The sequence below is a fragment of the Phyllopteryx taeniolatus genome, chromosome 5 (assembly GCF_024500385.1).
Source record: "Phyllopteryx taeniolatus isolate TA_2022b chromosome 5, UOR_Ptae_1.2, whole genome shotgun sequence".
In the NCBI taxonomy this organism is placed as follows: Eukaryota; Metazoa; Chordata; class Actinopteri; order Syngnathiformes; family Syngnathidae; genus Phyllopteryx; species Phyllopteryx taeniolatus.
In genome coordinates this window covers 25662593-25682346 of record NC_084506.1, presented here as the reverse complement: position 1 = coordinate 25682346, position 19754 = coordinate 25662593, and the positions used below count along the sequence as shown (strand labels likewise).

General features: G+C 42.1%; 1 protein-coding gene across 2 annotated transcripts; it reads left to right on the top strand.

Annotated features, from left to right (window-relative positions):
• Positions 1-3094: 3094 nt before the first annotated feature.
• Positions 3095-14213, top strand: synm (synemin, intermediate filament protein). 2 transcript variants are annotated; one of them, XM_061774169.1, is made up of 6 exons: positions 3095-3769; positions 5547-5867; positions 6908-7032; positions 9263-9342; positions 10824-12557; positions 13597-14213. In XM_061774169.1, the coding sequence occupies exons 1-6, from the start codon at positions 3281-3283 to the stop codon at positions 13614-13616; spliced, it is 2769 nt and encodes a 922-aa protein (XP_061630153.1). In that variant the 5' UTR covers positions 3095-3280; the 3' UTR covers positions 13617-14213. The 2 variants fall into 2 exon arrangements, with proteins under 2 accessions (XP_061630153.1, XP_061630152.1); XM_061774168.1 differs by having other exon boundaries at positions 10824-14213.
• Positions 14214-19754: the final 5541 nt, after the last annotated feature.

The window sequence follows — 19754 nt, the reverse complement described above, 5'->3', positions numbered from 1 at the left end:
GAAACATTTGGGTTTCAGATCAAAAGATGAATATGAGACAAAAGTTCAGAATTCCAGCTTTTATTGCATGATATTTACTGTGCCTCTAGATGTGTTAAACAACTCAGGAGATCACATCTTTTGTTTGAAGCCACCCACTTTTCAAGTGAGCAAAAGTATTGGAACCGACATTATTAAATTAACTTCAAGTGTATAACATTTAATATGTGGTGGCATAACGCTTACTTGCAATAACCCCATCAAGCCTGTGACCCATTCACTTCATCAGACTGTTGCATTCTTCATTTGAAATGCTTTTCCAGGCCTTTACTGCAGCCTCTTTCAGTTCTTGTTTATTTCTGGGGGTTTCTCCCTTCAGTCTCCTCATCAGGAGGTAAAATGCATGCTCTATTGGTTAAGGTCGGTGGTTGACTTGGCCACTCTAAAAACTTCCACTTTTCCCCCTGATGAAGTCCTTTGTTGTGTTGGCAGTGTGTTTTGGCTCATTGTCTTGTTGCATGATGAAGCTTCTCCTGATTAGTTTGGATATATTTTTATGGAAATTGCCAGACAAAATGGTTTTGTAGACTTCAGAATTAATTTGCTGCTACCATTATGAGTTACATCATCAATAAAGACCCATGAGCCCGTTCCAGAAGCACCCATGCAAGCCCAAGCCATGACATTACCTCCACCATGCTTCACAGATGAGCGTGTGTGTTTTGGATCATAAATAGATCCTTTCTTTCTCCACACTTTGGTCTTTCCATCACTTTGGTAGATGTTAATCTTGGTCTCATCAGTCCATAAAACTTTACTCCAAAACTTGTGGCTCATCACTGTACTTCTTTGCAAAATCCAATCTGGCCTTCTGATTCTTTTTGCTGATGAGTGGTTTACATCTTGTGGCATGGCCTGTAAATTTGTTGTCTCGAAGTCTTCTTCAAACAGTGGATTGTGATACCTTCACCCCTGCCCTGTGGAGGTTGGCAGTGATGTCACTGACTGGGTGTTTCTTCACAGCTTTCACAATGTTTCTGTCATCACCTGCTTTCAGGACATTCCAAATTGTTGTATTGGCTATGCCCAATGTGTGTTCAGTAGCTCTGATCGATTTTCCCTCTTCTCTCTGCTTCAAAATGGTTTGCTTTTCTCCCATAGACAGTTTTCTGGTCCTCACGTTTGCTTAACAGAAAATGCAGTTTTCACTGGTGAAACCCAAAGCCAAAAACAAGCACTATCTAATGTTTAAGCAATCAATCTAAAAAGCAACACCATAGAAACTAGAAACACCCATCTGTAACATGTTCCAATACTTTTGCTCACTTGAAAAGTGGATGGGTTCAAACAAAGGGTGCTCTGTCCTTAGTTGTTTAACACATCTAGATGTAAATACCATGAAATAAAAGCTGGAATTCTGAACTTTTGTCTCATATTCATCTTTTGATCTGAAACTCAAACGTCTTCATTTTTGTTATATACACAACAAAAACAAAGGAATTGACCTTGGCATTCCAATACTTTTGGAGGGGATTGTGTGTGTGTATGTGTGTATATATTTATGTAGCCTCCTATCCAGCTCTCACTCGGCACCACCTTAATGAATGAAAGTATTTCTTTTCATTCGTCATGTACTGTATTTCATTTTTTGCATGGCTTGTGTAGGACCTGGGTACATGAGCATGTGATTCATGTAAGCCACGCGATGGCGCCATTGTCCACTGCACACCGTGGTAACGACTGATGCCTTCAAGTGCCTCCAGTGAATTCTGGAATCCGGCCGTTCCAACAAGACAGCGCTTAAGTTCACATGATGATGATGATGATGATGGTAGTCATAAAATGTCATTATTGGTAACTGTGATATTTACAGTCTGTTAACAATGCTGTGAAAAGGTTTTGAGCCACCACTAGCATTGCCTCATTAAAGACTAAAATATGTCCATCCAAAGATGATTGAAGATCCAGTTTAGTGTCTGGAGGCTGCTCCAGCTGTTCCTGTTCCTCGTGAGAGTATTGATGTATGTCAGTCACCTGTTTCTGTTCCAGTTTAAGATCAGGAGGTATGTCAGTCCCTTGTTCCTGTTTTACCTGTCATTGGCGGTTCCTATTCCTCCTGAGAGCCTTGAAGTATGTTAGTCACCTGTTCCAGTTGAAGGCCAGAAGGTATGTCAGTCACCTGTTCCCCTTCCAGCTAGGCACCTAGGCGTGCATAAGTGACCTGTTCCTGTTTTAGCTGGACCAGACTGCAGGTCTGTCAGTCACCTGTTGCTGTTCAAGCTGGGTGACCGGGGTGACATCATTCACCTGTTCCTTTTCCAGCTAGCCCCCCATCGTATGTCTACCACTGCGCCTGTTCCACCTGAGGAACCAGGGGTATGTCAAATACATGTTCATTTTCCTGCTGAGAAACTAAAAGTATGTCAATCACTATTTTCCTGTTCCAGCTGAGATTCTGAAAGTATGTCTGTCACCTGTTCCTGTTCCGGCTGAGAGCATGGAGGTATGTCACTCACCATTTCAGTTCCAGTTAGGTGCCCAGAGGTACTGTGTCTGTCAAATGCTCCTCTTCCAGCTGGGCGCTGAGCTGTATGTCAATCAACTGTTCCTGTTCTACCTGAGCAACAGGAGGCATGTCAGTCACATGATCCTGTTCTATCTCAGGCCCTAGAGGTACATCAGTCACATGGTACGGTTCCACCTAAGAGCATGAAGGTTGGTCAGTGGCTGTTCCTGCTGCAAGCCTGGAAGTATGTCAATCACCCATTCCTGTTCTAACTGGTCACCTGGAGATGCGTTTGTTGCTGTTCCCGTTGTAGCCGAGAGCCAGGAGGATTGTCAGCCACATTTTTCTTTGCCAACTGGATATGCTCATGTTCAGCGCTTTTTCTGTTCTGGATGAGCAACTGCAAGAACATCAGCCACCTGTTCCTGTTCCTCATCTGTGATCCAAATACATATTTGTCTTGTTTGCTTTATTGTATGCACATAGCAACGCTGTGAATAACATAGGTAGACAGATAGATAGATGGATGGATGGATGCGTTAACCACGTCAAGGCGCTGCGCAGTGAGTGGTCAGATGTCCGACATCCCTTCAACGCAGCGCAGCATCTGCCAGGGCCTCTCCTTCGCTCCTTCTCCAGGCAGGCCGATCCTCCGAGGCAGGAGACGCCCCTCCCGGTGCACTTGTCAAAGGGTTAGTGAAGGCAGGTGACGTCACACTTGCTTGCAAGGACTGCAGGACAACAGAGCTCTCGGTCGGACACAGAAGATTTTGGTTTTCATTTTTTGACGCCACAATGTTGCCTTCGAGACGAACTTTTGAGGCCGACAAGCAGCAGCAGCAGCAGCTGCAGCACCTCAACGGCCGCATGGCTCAGTACCTCACCAGGACGCAGCAACTGGAGCGAGAGAACGCGCGTCTCCTGGCCGAAATCCAGCAGCTCAGGCAGGCCCGGGTGGCGGAGCGGGAGCCGCGCTACAAGGCCGAAGTGCGCGAGCTGAGGCGGACGACGCAGCGGGTGGCGCTGGAGAAGTCCCGCGCCGAGATGGAGCGCCAGAGACTGTGCGGGGAGTTGGAGACGCTGCGCTCGCTGTGCGGCCAGCAGAGCGACGCCTGCCGGGACGTCGGCGGGGAGCTGCAGGGCCGCGACAAGGAGCTCCGGGCGGCCCGGCGCGACAACGCGTTGCTCCAGCGGCGTTTGGCCGCGCTTCAGCGGGAGTACGCCTTCTTGGAGGAGACGCACCAGCAGCAGATGGGGCAGCTCAGGCGCCAGGTGGACTCTCAGGTCAGGAGAAGAAAGTAGCTACACATGCTGCGTTACTTTATTCTAGTACATTCCCAGCTATTTGTAATGTGCATGCATTATCCAGTCACTGCCGGTTCTAAACTCTGAAATAATATCCAGCATTAAAAAATAATCATTCGCTGCGGCGACCTCTGATGGGACAAGCCGATATTCGTAACAACAACTTCAGTACTGCATTTATTTTTCTGACCACTTTTTATTTTTTTCTACATACAGGTATCTGCACAGCAGTGCCTTGACTTAGGAGTTTCTTTTTTTTATATTTATTTTTTAATTGAAGACTCAAACCTGTCTGTATCACAGCCAGGGCCAGTTCTCGGAATGCATAATTGAGGGCCGGCAGAAAGTTGAAGGGGGCATCATGTAACAGCATATTTTATTATTTACTATCATGATTTATTATGCCACTAACTTAGCAATTGATATACAGAATCTTTCACTACTTTGACATCATGTCAAACATTAATAACAGACTCGGTTATAGCAGATAATGGATATTATTAACAGGGCACTTGCACGTGGACTGGTGGGTTGCTGCTCACTTGTCAGCATAGCACACGGCCGAATTATGTTATTATATTATATATGATTTTATTATCTAAATACACAACTATCTTCCACCAATTGGAAGGCTCCTTGATCCTGATGAGGACAAGTGAAATCCCATTAATCCATTCCAGCCCCCCCACCCCCAAAGAAAAATGTTGTTACACTTTTAACAAAGAAAAATAACATTGTTTTATTGTAAAGTATATAAATCAAAATATAAAACAATAAAAGAGACTGTAAAGAAATACACTGGTTTTATAAAGTGTAATTAAGCAGCACCTATTCATTCATGTGTTTGTGTGCCTTTAAGGGGCATGGCCTAGTGAGTGATGTCAGGTCGCTTGACTGTTAGCATTTGTGCCATGCTCATTGCGATTATTTTAATTTTGTAATTGTATGTTCGACTGTCCCATTCAGTAAATGGCTGAAAGTGCATCAGTGTTTTTGGTTTTGTTTGTTTGTGTTTTTTAAAAGATGAAGCTCACTTGTAACTCAAGACGAGGTATGGCTCATACCTAAAAAAAACCTCTTAAGTTGGGGCACTCGTAATTTAAAGTACCACTGTACTTTGCAGCTTTTTACAAAATAGGCTTACTACTTTTTTTTCAAGCTCTACAGATGCCAACACAGCGTAATACAGATGTTTAGAATGAGAGGTAAAGTTAACCACAGTTGAGCTCTTGATTGAGATCATTTGGGTTTTTTTAGATGGAAAAAAAGGGACAACAGTGACATGGAGAAATGTGAACCAGGGAGCATTAACGACGATAACAAAGCAGATTCGGAGAATGAAGCTCGACCCCATCCATGGCCTTATTTAAGAAAATTGTTTGACATTTTTGGCTCCAAGGATGATTTGTGGCCAATGTGTTGTTTCGTGCCAGCCTAAAAAAAAATTCTGCCGGTCAAAAATTCTCGGTCTAATCTAAAAAAAAAAAAAAACATGTACAAGTTAACTACTAAAGTATTTTTTCAATTATTATCATTAGGTAATTTATTATTTTTTTGTTATTCAGTTCATAATGTTCGCAGTTATGGGGACATGTTATTTTGATAGCTTAAAATTAAAATCAATGCTAGATACCTCTTCAACAACAACATACAAAGGAACATTATTTTTTTTTTTTAGTATGGAATTTAGTAGTTCTATTTTTACACCAGTATCTGTGCTTCTGAAGCGTGAGAACATTTGCCCCCTCTGTCCCAGGTGAACGCCCACGTGGTCACAGAGAGTTACCGCGGGGTGCCTGCGGCCTCCATGGAGGGGGTGCAGGAATACGCCCGTGGGATGTCCGAGGGCTGGATACAGACCTTCGAGATGTACCAGCAGAAGGTGGAGGAAATGGAGCGGGCCATCCAGGAGGACCAGGCCATGCTGGGCGACCTGCAGAGGGAGAAGATGATGCACATTTCCGAATTGGACAAATTACGCACGGATGCAGAGAAACAAGGGCAGCTCCAAATGCGTCTGGAGGAGCAACTTCTACACATGCAGGAGAAGTTCAGTCGGGACATGGATGAATACCAAGTGAGGTCATTACGTTAGGTACACCTGTACAATCCTGTACAATGTAACTGAACTGAATACTGAACACAACGTGGAAACATTCCCCATGCATGGGGGAAAAAAATATGTGAATCCTGAGGCCCATGAGTTCACCATGAGCAAATCTGGAATCAGCCAACCTAGAGCTCAACCAATATGACAAGATTGGAGGTTTAGCTGCCCTGCCTGATAAAAAACACACACCAGCAAACACAATTTGCTATTCTCAAGAAGCATCGCTCAATGTGAACGCTGTTTGCCTTATGCAAAAAAGCTCTCAGAATACATAAAATAAAAGACTTGTTAACATAAATGAAGCTGGAAAGGGTAAAAAAAAAAAAGATTTCTAAAAGTTAATTAGTCTACTGTAAAACATATTTACTGTAAACAGAGGGCTTCACATACTTTTTTGCAAATGTATATATTTACAGTACATAAATGCATTTATATAACCGTAGATCTCAGAAGATTGTGGTAAATAAATAGCATGTATTGGTATACTGTTATTGTTTTTCGCTATAACATTGAAAATATACTCAAAACTCCAGCCACTTTAAAATTAGTTACTGTCTTTAAATGCAGTGACTTGAAGTTTCTGTTTGTCCTCACAGCTGGCATAAACATGCAGCTTCATCATGGCGTGCAACCCTTGAAGGCTCGGACAACTTGAGGGCGTGTCCCCTCGCTGGCCACTTAAGCCACTTAGCTGTGAGACTGAAAAATCCCTATTAGGTTAGGCTCTTAAAGATAAAGCCCCACAAGCAGGACAATCAAATGACCCAAAAAAAAGACAGAAAAGAAGTTAAAAACGATACATGGATATCGCCTTTATATTTTACGCCATCTCAAAGCTTGATAGCAACATTTGAATAAGTTCAGTTCCGTTTGGTCGTGGCTGACGTATTTCTTTCTGGCGGCAGGAAAAATCAAATACATACAAAAAGCCAAAGGAAAAGCAACACACCTGGGCTCAATCCTGCAGTTAGTCCTTAGCTTTTAATATTTTATGTTGTTCTGTCCAGATTATTATCGACCAGCTGGAACGGGAGAGGAACGCCATGGCCGAGGCCATCGGGCAGAGGGTACAGGACCATCAGCATCTGCTGCGGGTCAAGATGGACATGGGCATGGAGGTGGCGGCTTATAGGTGACAAGCCCTCATAATGCAACTGTCGGGGAAGATAATATTTTGGGGTTACATGATGAAATAAAGTATTTTATCATATGTCAAACCCATAAAGGATCACTATATTAGTATTCATCCAATTCCCATCAGTGTCTTTGCATGGAATTTTTTTTTTCTAGTGCATCCTCAAGTAGATTTACATTGCAGGTCCAAGCGGCGATTTTCGATTTAATGCCTAATTCAGTTTTTTGGGGGGGTCTATTTCCATGCACATTTCAAGTGACACAATATCACATATGGCTGTGTTGTCTCTGACGAAACACATGAAACAACCCGCATGTGCAGACATCCAAATTCAAGTGTTAAGAATGAGCAGTGAAAACATTAATACATAAATACTACAAATATGTATATATTTTTTCATTGGCCTAGGCTGACTCGTTCCCTCTTTAAAAATGAGGGTAACCACCACATTACACCATATTATTTTGCTTAGTTAATGTATATACACCTATTATGTTGCATAATTAGAACATATGTAATTGTTCATGCTCTTGATGTAGTTTAATTTATAGCCGGTGTTTTCTAATGTGATTATTTTTGTTGTTTTGGCAGACGCAGCTGTGTACTGCATATGTCACTAATTGGTGTATTTCAATGGCTTCAAGCTGGCATTGGCAGGTTATAACCGAGTTTTGTGTCTACACTGCACTCGCGTCGACAGATACGCATGACTTTTACCTCCATTTGGAAGAGGCCTGATTCTGATCTCAACATATCCACTTTTATGCATTTTTTAATGTTTTATTTGTTTATTTATTGGCGGCACGGTGACCAAATGGTTAGAGCGTCTGCCTCACAGTTCTGAGGACCGGTGTTCAATTCCCGGCCCCGCCTGTGTGAAGTTTGCATGTTCTCCCCGTGCCTGCGTGGGTTTTTTCCGGGCGCTCCGGTTTCCTCCCACATCCCAAAGACATGCGTGGTAGATTAATTGACGACTCGAAATTGCCCGTATGTGTGAATGTGGGTGCGAATGGTTGTTTGTTCCTATGTGCCCTGTGATTGGCTGGCAACCAGTTCAGCGTGTGCCCCGCCTCCTGCCCGATGATAGCTGGGATAAGCTCCAGCGCTCCCGCGACCCTTGTGAGGATAAGCGGCTCAGAAGATGGATGGATGGATGTTTATTTATTTATTTAAATACTCTTTACGCTGCTATGATGCATATCCCAATTGTATCACTTGAAACATGCTATGTCGATCTGGCCCTAGTCTATCAGAAGGTGGAATAGGCCAAATGTTTTGGAGGTGGCACTGTCAAGAGTTAGAATTTGCATAGGAATTTAAAGGGAAGTATAGAGAGTTCCGCATTGTAGCTGTTATTTTTAGCTCAGTCTGTTGGGAAGCATTCTCAGGGAGAGCTTCTTTCTGTCATTTGCTCTTGGGGACTGGGATGATGGTGGAGTCTTTGAGGCAGGCCCAGGAATGAAGATTAAGAAGATTACAAAGTGGTATTAATTAGATTACAGCGATTGGATAGTTTTTTTTTGTTTTTCTGTAATAAGCATTGCCGTATATAGTCAGGGCTTGAGTACATAGTGTTTTCAAACCCTTTTTAGCTTTAGAAGTTCAAGATGGGAGACCTGGATGACGTACAACACCTTGTACGGTATTTATCTTTACTCGCTTATTTTCCTACAAGAAAAATTATGATCTGCGGAATTAAGTGGGTATGCATTTTTTGTTTGCTTTGTCTTGAAAAAGTATTGAGTATTTCCTTCTTGGAATCACTGTTTATTGCTATTCTGAATCCCCTATTTGGGGCCTTAATATGCCCCCCAAAACTCACTCAGTAGCAATCCCTGGAAAGTTTGGGGGAAAAATGCCCCTAATAACAGTTTACCCCGATCAACACAAAATTGGTTGGTCATCTCTATCATAACAGCACGCATGAAAAAGTCTCAAGGACCCATGCCTGAAATTGAACAGGAAGTCAGCCACTTTTGGTTTGAACTAGCCATTTTGGGAGAATTTCAGGGTTCTTACTGAGAAACCCATACTAGGGAATTCATCCAAATGAGCCACAATTAGAAGCAGATATCCCAGACATATGGATGCCACTACTTTGCAAAGGTTTTTTGCCTACGCCATTGAATGTGGGCAGATTTCGAGGATTTGCCATTAAAAAGGGTTGTGTGTTGCAAGGGTTTGTTCATTGTTGCTTGTAGCTTTAACTGTCGTTGTGTTTGTCTAGAGCGCTCTTGGAGGGTGAGCGAGTTGGGCTTCAAGGCGCTCACAGAAGGATGAATGAACACCAGAGGGAACGGCTCATAGGTAAATGTCTGAATGTATTGTTGTAATTTCCCAATTACGACCCCAATTCCAATGAAGTTGGGACATTTTGTTAAACAAATAAAAACTGAATACAATGATTTGCAAATCATGCTCAGCCTATATTTAATTGAATACACTGCAAAGACAAGATATTTAATGTTCAAACTGATAAACTTGATTGTTTTTAGCAAATAATCATTAACTTTGAATGTTATGGCTGCAACACGTTCCAAAAAAGCTGGGACAGGGTCATGTTTACCACTGTGTTACATCACCTTTTCTTTTAACAACATTCAATAAACGTTTGGGAACTGAGGACACTAATTGTTGAAGCTTTGTAGGTGTAATTCTTTCCCAATCTTGCTTGATGTATAGCTTCAGCTGTTCAACAGTACGGGGTCTCCGTTGTCGTATTTTACGCTTCACAATGCGCCACACATTTTCAATGGGAGACAGGTCTCAACTGCAGGCAGGCCAGTCTAGTAACCGCACTCTTTTACTACGAAGCCACGCTGTTGTAACACGTGCAGAATGTGGTTTGGCATTGTCTTGCTGAAATAAGCAGGGGCGTCCATGAAAAAGATGTTGCTTGGATGGCAGCATATGTTTCTCCAAAACCTGTATGTACCTTTCAGCATTAATGGTTCCTTCACAGATGTGTAAGTTACCCATGCCATTGGCACTAACACAGCCCCATACCATCACAGATGCTGGCTTTTGCACTAACACAACCCCATACCATCACAGATGCTGGCTTTTGAACTTTGCGTCCATAACAGTCCGGATGGTTCTTTTCCTCTTTGGCCCGGAGGACACGACGTCCACAATTTCCAAAAACAATTTGAAAAGTGGACTCGTCGGACCATAGAACACTTTTCCACTTTTCATCAGTCCATCTTAGATGAGCTCGTGGCCAAAGAAGCCGGCGGCGTTTCTGGGTGTTGTTGATCAATGGCTTTTGCTTTGCATAGTAGAGTTTCAAGTTGCACTTACGGATGTAGCGCCGAACTGTATTTACTGACATTGGTTTTATGAAGTGTTCCTGAGCCCATGTGGTGATATCCTATACACATTGATGTCGGTTTTTGATGCAGTGCCGCCTGAGGGATCGAAGGTCGCGGGCATTCAATGTTGGTTTTCGGCCTTGCCGCTTACATGCAGTGATTTCTCCAGATTCTCTGAACCTTTTGATGATACATTCCTCAACTTTCTCAGTCTTTTTTGCCACCTGTTCCAGCTTTTTTGGAGCGTGTTGGAGCCATAAAATTCAAAGTTAATTATTATTTGGTAAAAACAATACAGTTTATCAGTTTGAACATTAAATAGCTTGTCTTTGTAGTGTATTCAATTAAATATAGGTTGAACATGATTTGCAAATCATTGTATTCTGTTTTTATTTATGTTTAACACAACGTCCCAACTTCATTGGAATTGGGGTTGTATATACATTAGGAATAAAAATCATTCATTAATTATCTCAGATATCAAGATACCTGGCCAACCCTACACTCCGAGAACTTCCACCGCAACCAGAAAGCGTATGGACATCAGGTTCACACCTTCTGTTTCTAACATGAGAAGATCTCCCGCAGCTTCCTCAGGGTCCAGTAGTCCCTCCAGGGCCATTCCAATTTCAGTTGCGAGCAGGGCTCAGCATCAGAGTCCAGTCTCCAGAAGGGACATGGTCTCATTCACCAAAGCCCGGGCCGCCACTTCTACCACTGTTCCCAAAGATAAAGAAGTAGTTGAGAGTGAGAGACAAAGCCCAAAGTTACAGAAAACTAAGACAATCAAACATGTCTCGCAGGAAGAGACCCAAACCAGTTCCATCAAGTCCTCTGCTGCGACCACATCAGGTATAATGCTGTCACCACCCAGGAGGAACCTCAACACAAAACCAGAGATGGAAAGCAGCATGAAAGGAGAAGATGACCCAGCTATAGGAAAGCTACATGAAAGTGAGTCTAAGGATGAAGGCAAAAGCAAGTCCCTGACTGAGTCAAGTGAGAGAAAGGCTTTAAACAGTGTGTCTGTTGAGGAGATCATTGAGAAGGTGATAAAACCGGCTGGTTTGGAAGCCAAGGTTTGCTCCTCTGGAGAATCAAAGATTACCTATCATGTAGAGAAAACTGAACAGGGAGACGGCTCAATGAAAACACAAATTGTGTTGCAGTCTAAGGTGGAGGAGGAAGTGGATGTTTCAGAAGACTCCGCCCTGGATCAGCTGCTGAGCCAAGGGGTGAAGAAGGTCTCCCTGGAGGACATTGACGACACAGAGACAGGAAGCATGATCAGGAACCTTCTTAGTGGCCTGCAGGGCGAAGTGACTCTGCAGAATAAGTCTGTCAATGTGGAGATTATTGAGCAGCCTGTGGAGTCTTACGATGAAGAAGTTAATGAGAAGTCCAGATCTTGTTTTAATGAATCCACATATTTCCAAATTGAGGAGATGGAAGAAGACCAAGGTACTCAAGTTGAGAAGAGCGGTGATGATGCCATGAAAAGATCCCATTCTGGATCTTTTCAGGTTCAGGAGGAGAGTGAGTCTTTATATTTCACCCAGGACCAAGAGCCCGCTGAGTATTTTGTCTCCACACCAGATGATAATCTCTCTGAACCTGAGGAGGGTTGCGGCATAACCTCATACGGTCATTATGGCATGGTGGACGACTTGTCCGATGAGAGGTATTATCAAGATGACAGACTTCCAAAAACCGGAACCGTCCGTGAGGAAAACGAATACAGGTTTATGTCAGATCGGTCCTTTCTCAAAGAGAGCATTCCTGAGTGCATCATCGAAGAGGAGATCCGTGTTTCCCCCATAGTGCAGGAGTCAATGCTTGAGTTACTGCGAGAGGACTCATGCGAGCCCAAAGAGCAGCTGCGGGGAGCTTTGGAAAAATTACAAGACTCCGTGTCAGGCCCACTGAGGGAGGAGTTGGCTTTCTTCACTAAAGTAAGCAGTGAAAATCCACAGAATGTGGCAGTCGACATCAAGAAAGTGCAGCATTCGAGTGACAGTGGAACCACCACCATTGTTGCGGAGCTGAACGTCTCTCAAACACTGGAGGATTCTGGGTTGCTGGATGACGACAATTTATCGGAGGAGCAGATCATGGCTGCGCTGAGTTCTTCCAACTTGGGGAGTGCCTTGGAGGGAAGAGCTGGAGAAGGATACAGCTTCAGGATCTCAAAAGAACAGCATGTTGTGCTCGGTAAGGACTTGGACTTTGCGAGAGAAGGCGAGTCTTCGTCCCTTGTCAAACTGGGGCCGCCTGAGAGGTCGTTTGCCACAGCACAGGAGGCACACAGCAGCCATACTGACAGTAGCTCAGATCAAGAGTGAATGAAACAATGTCATGGGAAATTTAAAAGTCCTTAAGAATATAGATTTTTACCAAAGAATGCATTGATTGCAACAGCAAGGGTAGATTCACTGCATAGTGTTAGTTGCAGACACTACAGCTCTTGAATGATAGTACCCTTGTAGGAATTTGACATCTGTCCATAGTTGCAACATGGAGCTATTTTATCAGTGGTCACAGTTCTAGGATAATCTCTTTTACAGTGTTTCAGGGATTATTTTTCAAATTTCAAATTGAGAACTCTATTGCTTTTAAAGACAAAATGACCTGAGAAGTAGCTGAGATCAAAACATCAGATTGATAGATGCATGGTCAGCACTCTTCGGAGCAGAATTTTCATCCACGACTAATTTAGAAAAGATCCCTGTTGATTTTGAATGATATTTGACATAACATGAGTGTTCAGTGGTCACTTTCCCTACTGTCCTGATTTCTATCAACACTATTGATTTTCTGTGATCTTCCATCTTATATTGTCGATATACTGTTGCTAGGATCTTAACTGTAGATTTTATAATAAATACATAAAAAGTGAGGCAATTTATTCCCTCACTGCGGATCAGTGGGTGATTTGTGAGGACTATAAGTTACTGTCAATCAAAAAACATTTAGGGATATATTAGGTAAAAACTGACCACTTAATTGCGAGCAAACCAATAATTGGGTGCCTGGACTGCCTGCCCAAGTAAATAGTTTGTGAGCTGCCGATTTCCCAAAATGTGTTTGTGAGCAAGCCCTTTCGTTTTGTGTGTTTGTGTATGTGTCCGCCGCATGCGCCACATTCACAGATCAGCACACTAATTGACAAGTTTAATTTGGCGGCCTGATTATGATGTGCTGCCTCTATGAGTGAAAATGCAAGTCATGGTTTTATCCTCTTCACTTTTAGACTCCCAGGTCAACAAGTAGCCACTCTCTGACTCTACGAAAGCCATTCACTTGTTGGCAGACCCCGCAATTGATTGACCCACGTGAGCAGTGCCAGGATAATTTTAGCAAGTCTAGAAATAAAGGATGTAAAGTGTAATATAATAACATTACACTTTGATTGAGGTATTTTGAGCAAAGCATATCATAACCATGTTATTAAGACCCCTAGAACTGTCTTAAATTGTGAAAGAAATACTGTAATGCATATGGCTCCTTTAACACTGAATGCATGTGTTGTATATCACTGCACTGATAACTGTTACCACATAGATGAACTATACCTACTAATACAAATATTTTCCCAGAATGGTATTTACTATTTTAGCTTTTTTTTTTTTATTTTTTTTTTTTTACAGTAGTTAAAAGTAATGGTGCATATTTCAGGTGACACACACACAGCTGATTTGTGTCTGTATGCTTTTGGTTGTCACTATTTCTGTCCTAACCTTTTGCTCTGCAGGTTTAATATGTTGGTTGTGCCATACACAGCACTCCGTCACTCAACTTTCACAGCGTTGTGTGCCAGGTTGTATGGGTTGTGTGGCAGTGGTGTGTGTGCGTGTGTGTGTGTGTTTGGGGATGGGGGGGGGGGGGGGGGGGGGGGGGGGGGGGGTTACCTGTTGTGGGGCGGGGGGGGGGGGGGGGGTTGTGAGGTGCCGTGTGTAGTATTTGCAGGTTTTTAGATTATATGCTTATATAGAGATGGATGGAACAGTTTTCCTTTGATTTATCTTCATCAAGAAATGTAACTCATTCAGAATGGGGAAAAAAAGCCATTAAGTCATTAAGAAGAAATGGTGGTGTCTGGACACTGTTCACTTGAAACTTTGCTATCTGTTCTGTGTTGGCTGAAAGGATCCTTACATAAGAGAGTGTGTTCATTACAGCTAACTATTTTTGTATCAGCTTAGCAGCACTGACAAGGTTCACAAGGTTTTGTTGTGTCATGTACATCCTGAAAGGTCAGGAAATGTCCAAGAAATTGAATATTTTGGGTTTGTTTGATGTTTTTAAATTGATAGATACAGCATATTTTAACATGATTTGAATCAGTGCTTTAAAATAGTTTGTTTATATTATACAGGAGCTTCCGTTAATCAAAACAAAATATACATCAGAAGGATTCTTTATTGGTGTCCTTCATACCATTTCAACATAAAGAAAATGTTTAATGATCCCATTTTAACAATGCATGTCTCATATTGACGTAATGATTAACGTTCCTTTTGGTGATTAAGATCATTATTTACTTAATCCACATTTCCACTTAATAAAAAAATACTGTGGTATGTTTTCTGAGTGTTTGTGTGCATTGTTATTTTTACAGGTCACTTCAACCAACACGTTTTTACTTAACAAGTATTAACCAGAGAACTCAACGTACAATGGTATTTGTTGATGTTGCCTATCTGGGTGGTCGCTTTGGTAACACGCTCTCAAGTGCTGTCCTTGTGTGTGTACCAAAAAAAAATACATTTTGCATGTTCAATAACAACAAGCCGTGGTTCACTGCCAAACTTCGCCAACTTTGCCAGGCTGGATCCATAGGCATCCGATGGGGTGGGATCCATGGGCATCCGATGGGCATCCAGGCGAATCCCCAGGCTTCGCCTGGATGCCCATCGGAGTGGGGACTGAGCCCTGTACAATCAGACCAGAAACCAGCTGACAAATGAAATCAACGAGAAATTATGCAGAAAAGCTGGAAAACCATTTTACTGCGTAAATTTGGCAAGGATCACAATCGTTAACCAACGACAAGCGATCATCTCCCCTAGCGGAGAACAATAAAGAACTGGCTGACAACTTGAATACCTTCTACCACAGATTTGAAAAGGACACTTTCACACTCCACACCCACCCAGCCACACCACCAATGACCACCATTACACCTCTGACTTCCCCTTCTGCATTGAATTGAAAGTGTCTTTAAACAACAAAAGCTCAACAAAGCGGCAGGCCCGGACAGGGTGCCTCCTACATGAAAGTCTGTGCAGACCAGCTTGCTCCAGTTTTTACGCAGATCTTCAATAGATCTTTGGAACTGTGTGAAGTCCCATCCTGCCTCAAACACTCCACCATCATCCCAGTCCCCAAGAAAACTGCAATTCCAGGACTAAATGACTACAGGCCTGTCACCCTGACATCTGTGGTCATGAAGTCCTTTGAACGCCTCATGCTGGGCCACCTCAAGAGCCTCACAGGACCCCTGCTGGACCCCCAGCAGTTTTCTTATAGAGCAAACAGGTCTGTGGATGACGCAGTCAACATGGGACTGCACTTCATCCTGGAACACCTCACAGGGACCTACGCGAGGATCTTGTTCGTGGACTTCAACTCTGCATTCAACACCATCATGCCCGAACTCCTCTCCAAGCTTCTCCAGCTCAGCTTCTTGCATGCCGTCTGCCAGTGGATCTACATCTTCCTGACGGGCTGGACACAGCAGGTGAGGCGGGGGGACATCACCTAATCCACATGCACCATCACCACCGGGGGCCCCCCAGGGATGTGTCCTCTTTTCGCTGCTCTTCTCTCTACACAAACGACTGCACCTCAACACACCCAGATGTCAAACTCCTGAAGTTTGCAGACTACATCATAGTCATCGGCTTCTTCAAAGACTGTGATGAGTCTGCGGATCGATAGGAAGTGGAGCGGCCAACACAACCTGGAGCTGAACACACAGGAAGACGGTAGAGATGATTGTTGACTGCAAGAAACATCCTTTGCCACAGCTGAGGAATTGCACGCTGCCAGAACTAACACAAGGGCCTGCAAAATCCTCATGGACCACCTATTCCAACTCCTTCCCTCAGATAGGCACTATAGAACAATGCAAACTAAAACCAGAAGACATTCCACCAGCTTCTTGCCATCAATCTCTTAAACAATTGACCTACAATTTCATTGTAACATGCTGCCAATTTTGCACATCTCTGTCAGGACAGTTCTACATTGTTTGGTCACTCACTGTTTTATCACGCTGCACAATTTGCATACTGTTCTTGATTACTACTGGCCACTTGTGTGTTTTGAGAACTCTCTGCACAATTGTTACTGTACCAGACCATTGCACTATTAGTCACTTTAAATTGCTAGAGGAGTCTGCATCATTTGCACAATGCCATTATATCAGCATCACGACACTAGTGGTACTCTTTCATTGCTCAATGACGCTCCATTTGCGTGTTTTATGTCCTAAATGTGTATTTAGTCATAGTGGCTGTTTGTTGTCATACTAGAGTGGCTCCAGCTACCAGAAAAAAATTCCTTCGATGTCTTGTAACATACTTGGCCAATAAAGTTGATTCTGATATCGATACAAATTCTACTGGTTTATGCCCTCAAAAGTCTTTTTTATTTATTTTAACCTTGTTCTGTGGTCTGCACAACAAACTGGGTCTCCAGGGCACTCAGATTAAAAATAAAACAAGTTAATATCAGCGGAGTGAAATGTGAGCATCGTGAGTCATATTCTGAAGGGAATAAACAGTTAAGAATATAGGAACGTACTAAACGTCCCATAAATAACCATTGTAGCACTTAAAATAACATTTGGTCAACAAGAGGAGCACTACGGTATTATAATGAACAGTCACCTTAAAATCACTGGATTATTTTTCGTGGAAAAAATGTGTATTGCGGCAGGAAAAGGACACAGCTAACTTTCCTTCTACACCAGGCAAACATTGTGTAGTCTGGATTGGTTCCATCTGGCCTCTCGGATGTTTGCACCGTTGCTAGGGTTGATGTAATGGAAGGCCCTTTTTCGGCTGCACAACACGAGAAGAGGAGGGAAATGTCAGCATGTTTGTGTGTATTTAGACTAGTATCATTGTTCTTTTCGTGTATATCGACTGTACAAAGTAGCTTTCTTAGTGTGCCCATAGTGAGATGTTGACAGGAGTGAAGGAGAGTTCAGGCATATTTCCTTTATGTCAGTGTTCAAAAATGTCGCGTCAAGCATGGCGATGAGAGAGTATGCCCTGTCATACTCGGGGCCACCTACTTGGATGCAATAACAAACCTCCATAGCAACGGGGTGCATTTACTCACTTGCGCATCCAGGCGTGCCATTACTAGTGGAAAGTTTCTTCTGGGGAATTTCTCTACTTGTAAGAAACACAGATGCAGAAAAAAAGTCATTATATAATCCCAAATGTGAACAAAGGAAAATCACTGAATCCAGCTGTTTGTCTTTAAGATAAAGAAACTTTTTGCCAAGGACGTAGTGTACAGTAATGGCTGACCACACTAACTGGGGTCAACTTCCATTTAATGCACAGTAGTTAGCCTGTCACTTTCTAAAAGGGTGTTGTGCCATCTGTTTGGCTCCGTCCAGGTTGAGGAAACACAAAGTCACCCTGTGTGATATTTTACACCAGGGAGGGCTGTGTTGCCCACTGCAACCTTCTGAGATTAGTTTATGACTCTAATAGCAGCACTTTAGAAAGGTTGGTCAAAATAGCTTATCTCCATACCGCCATATGACGATGTATTTTAAATAGGCAGAGGTTGTCAGGGCAAGTGAGTCCTTCTCTGGTAACCCAAAGAATCCTGTAATTATGGTTATACTGTATGATATAATATAATGATATATATCATATTATTATATGGGTCATTTTCATATAATTTGATCAATAAAACATGGCCCACTCGATTTCCTTTTGAAAATCCATGAATTATACTGATATGAGTACTGTATTTGAATTATTGACAGTATTTATCCATCAAACGATTTTTAAGAAGGAAAAAAAATACTCAAAGGTAATATTTTTCAAACTTTTAATGCCAAAATGTCTTTACCATTAGGTGTTGTCCGAAATGAAGTTTCGTGATTTGCAAACATGTTTTCTGAAGATGCTAATTACATTTTTGCATATAGGATTTTTTTTTTTATTGCTTAATTAGCTTTTTCCATGAAAACTAACATAAATGCATCTTAGTGTCTTTGGAGTTCCTTTTTTTTTTGTGTGTGGTTCTTTTACGTGTCACACAAGCTGTCTTTACCGTTAATGCCAATAGCAAGAGCCTCATTCTGTTGTTGTAATACATAATAATAATAATATTAATATAATAATAATAATAATCTGTGCACTGAAGTGCCAGGATGAGGCAGCCATTTTGCATTCACACAATAGCAGACAGCTAAATAAATAGTATCATTTCTTAGATAAGAATGAATGTGTATGAATTTGTGAAAGTGTTTGAACTATTGCATGTCTTTACCGTTATTATGATTGTATAAAGACAAGAGTGTTATAGGTTTCATGAGTAGTTAGGATAATTTATGCACTTCTAGCTGCAGAGTTTGAAGGGTAACACATAAATTGTGCAACTCAAATGATTTTTATAAAGCTGTTTAGGTCTGTTTTATGCATGTTACTGTATCTTGAGAAGATCAGTACATTTGACATATCTGCTGACTGTGTTGCAGCTTGGCCCGAACACAATGGTGAGTCTATGGGCAGCTGAATTTCACATTTTCCAGCTTAGTCTGTATCTTCTGAATGGATTCTGACAATGCGTGATAGTGACGTTTTAGTAGTTTCTAGATGTGGTTTCCTAGAACAGATCATACGTTTGACACTGGATTATATAATGGATCCAGATGTTTGTTTGGTTCCCATAACTACATGTAATTGAATTTAACATATAGGAAGACAGCAGAGAACTCCTAACGTACTACAGTATTTACACACAACAGTAAATAAAAAGTAACGTCTTTTACTATTACTGAAAAACACTACTATTCCGTTACTCAACAACCTAGAGTTGGGTGTGATCATTTCAAGCGCTGTGATCATTTCAATGCTTGGTGGATAGTTCCTCAGTTTAGTCATTAGTGCTGTCATGTAGAAATAGTGAAATATCTTGTCTAAACCCATCAAGTGTGGCGCATAATGTTTTAGGTCAAGTCTGCTTATTGTTCCAGGCTTTGTTGTTAACATTCTCGTCATTTGTGTGCACTGATTTTATTTTATTTTGTTTTAGATTACATTAGACTGTATGCCAAATTCTTACCCATCTGTTCACTAAGGTCAATGCATTCAATACAGTAAAGTAGCCTACACCTTCTTTTGATACCTTGTTGTGCAAAAAAAAAAAAAAAAA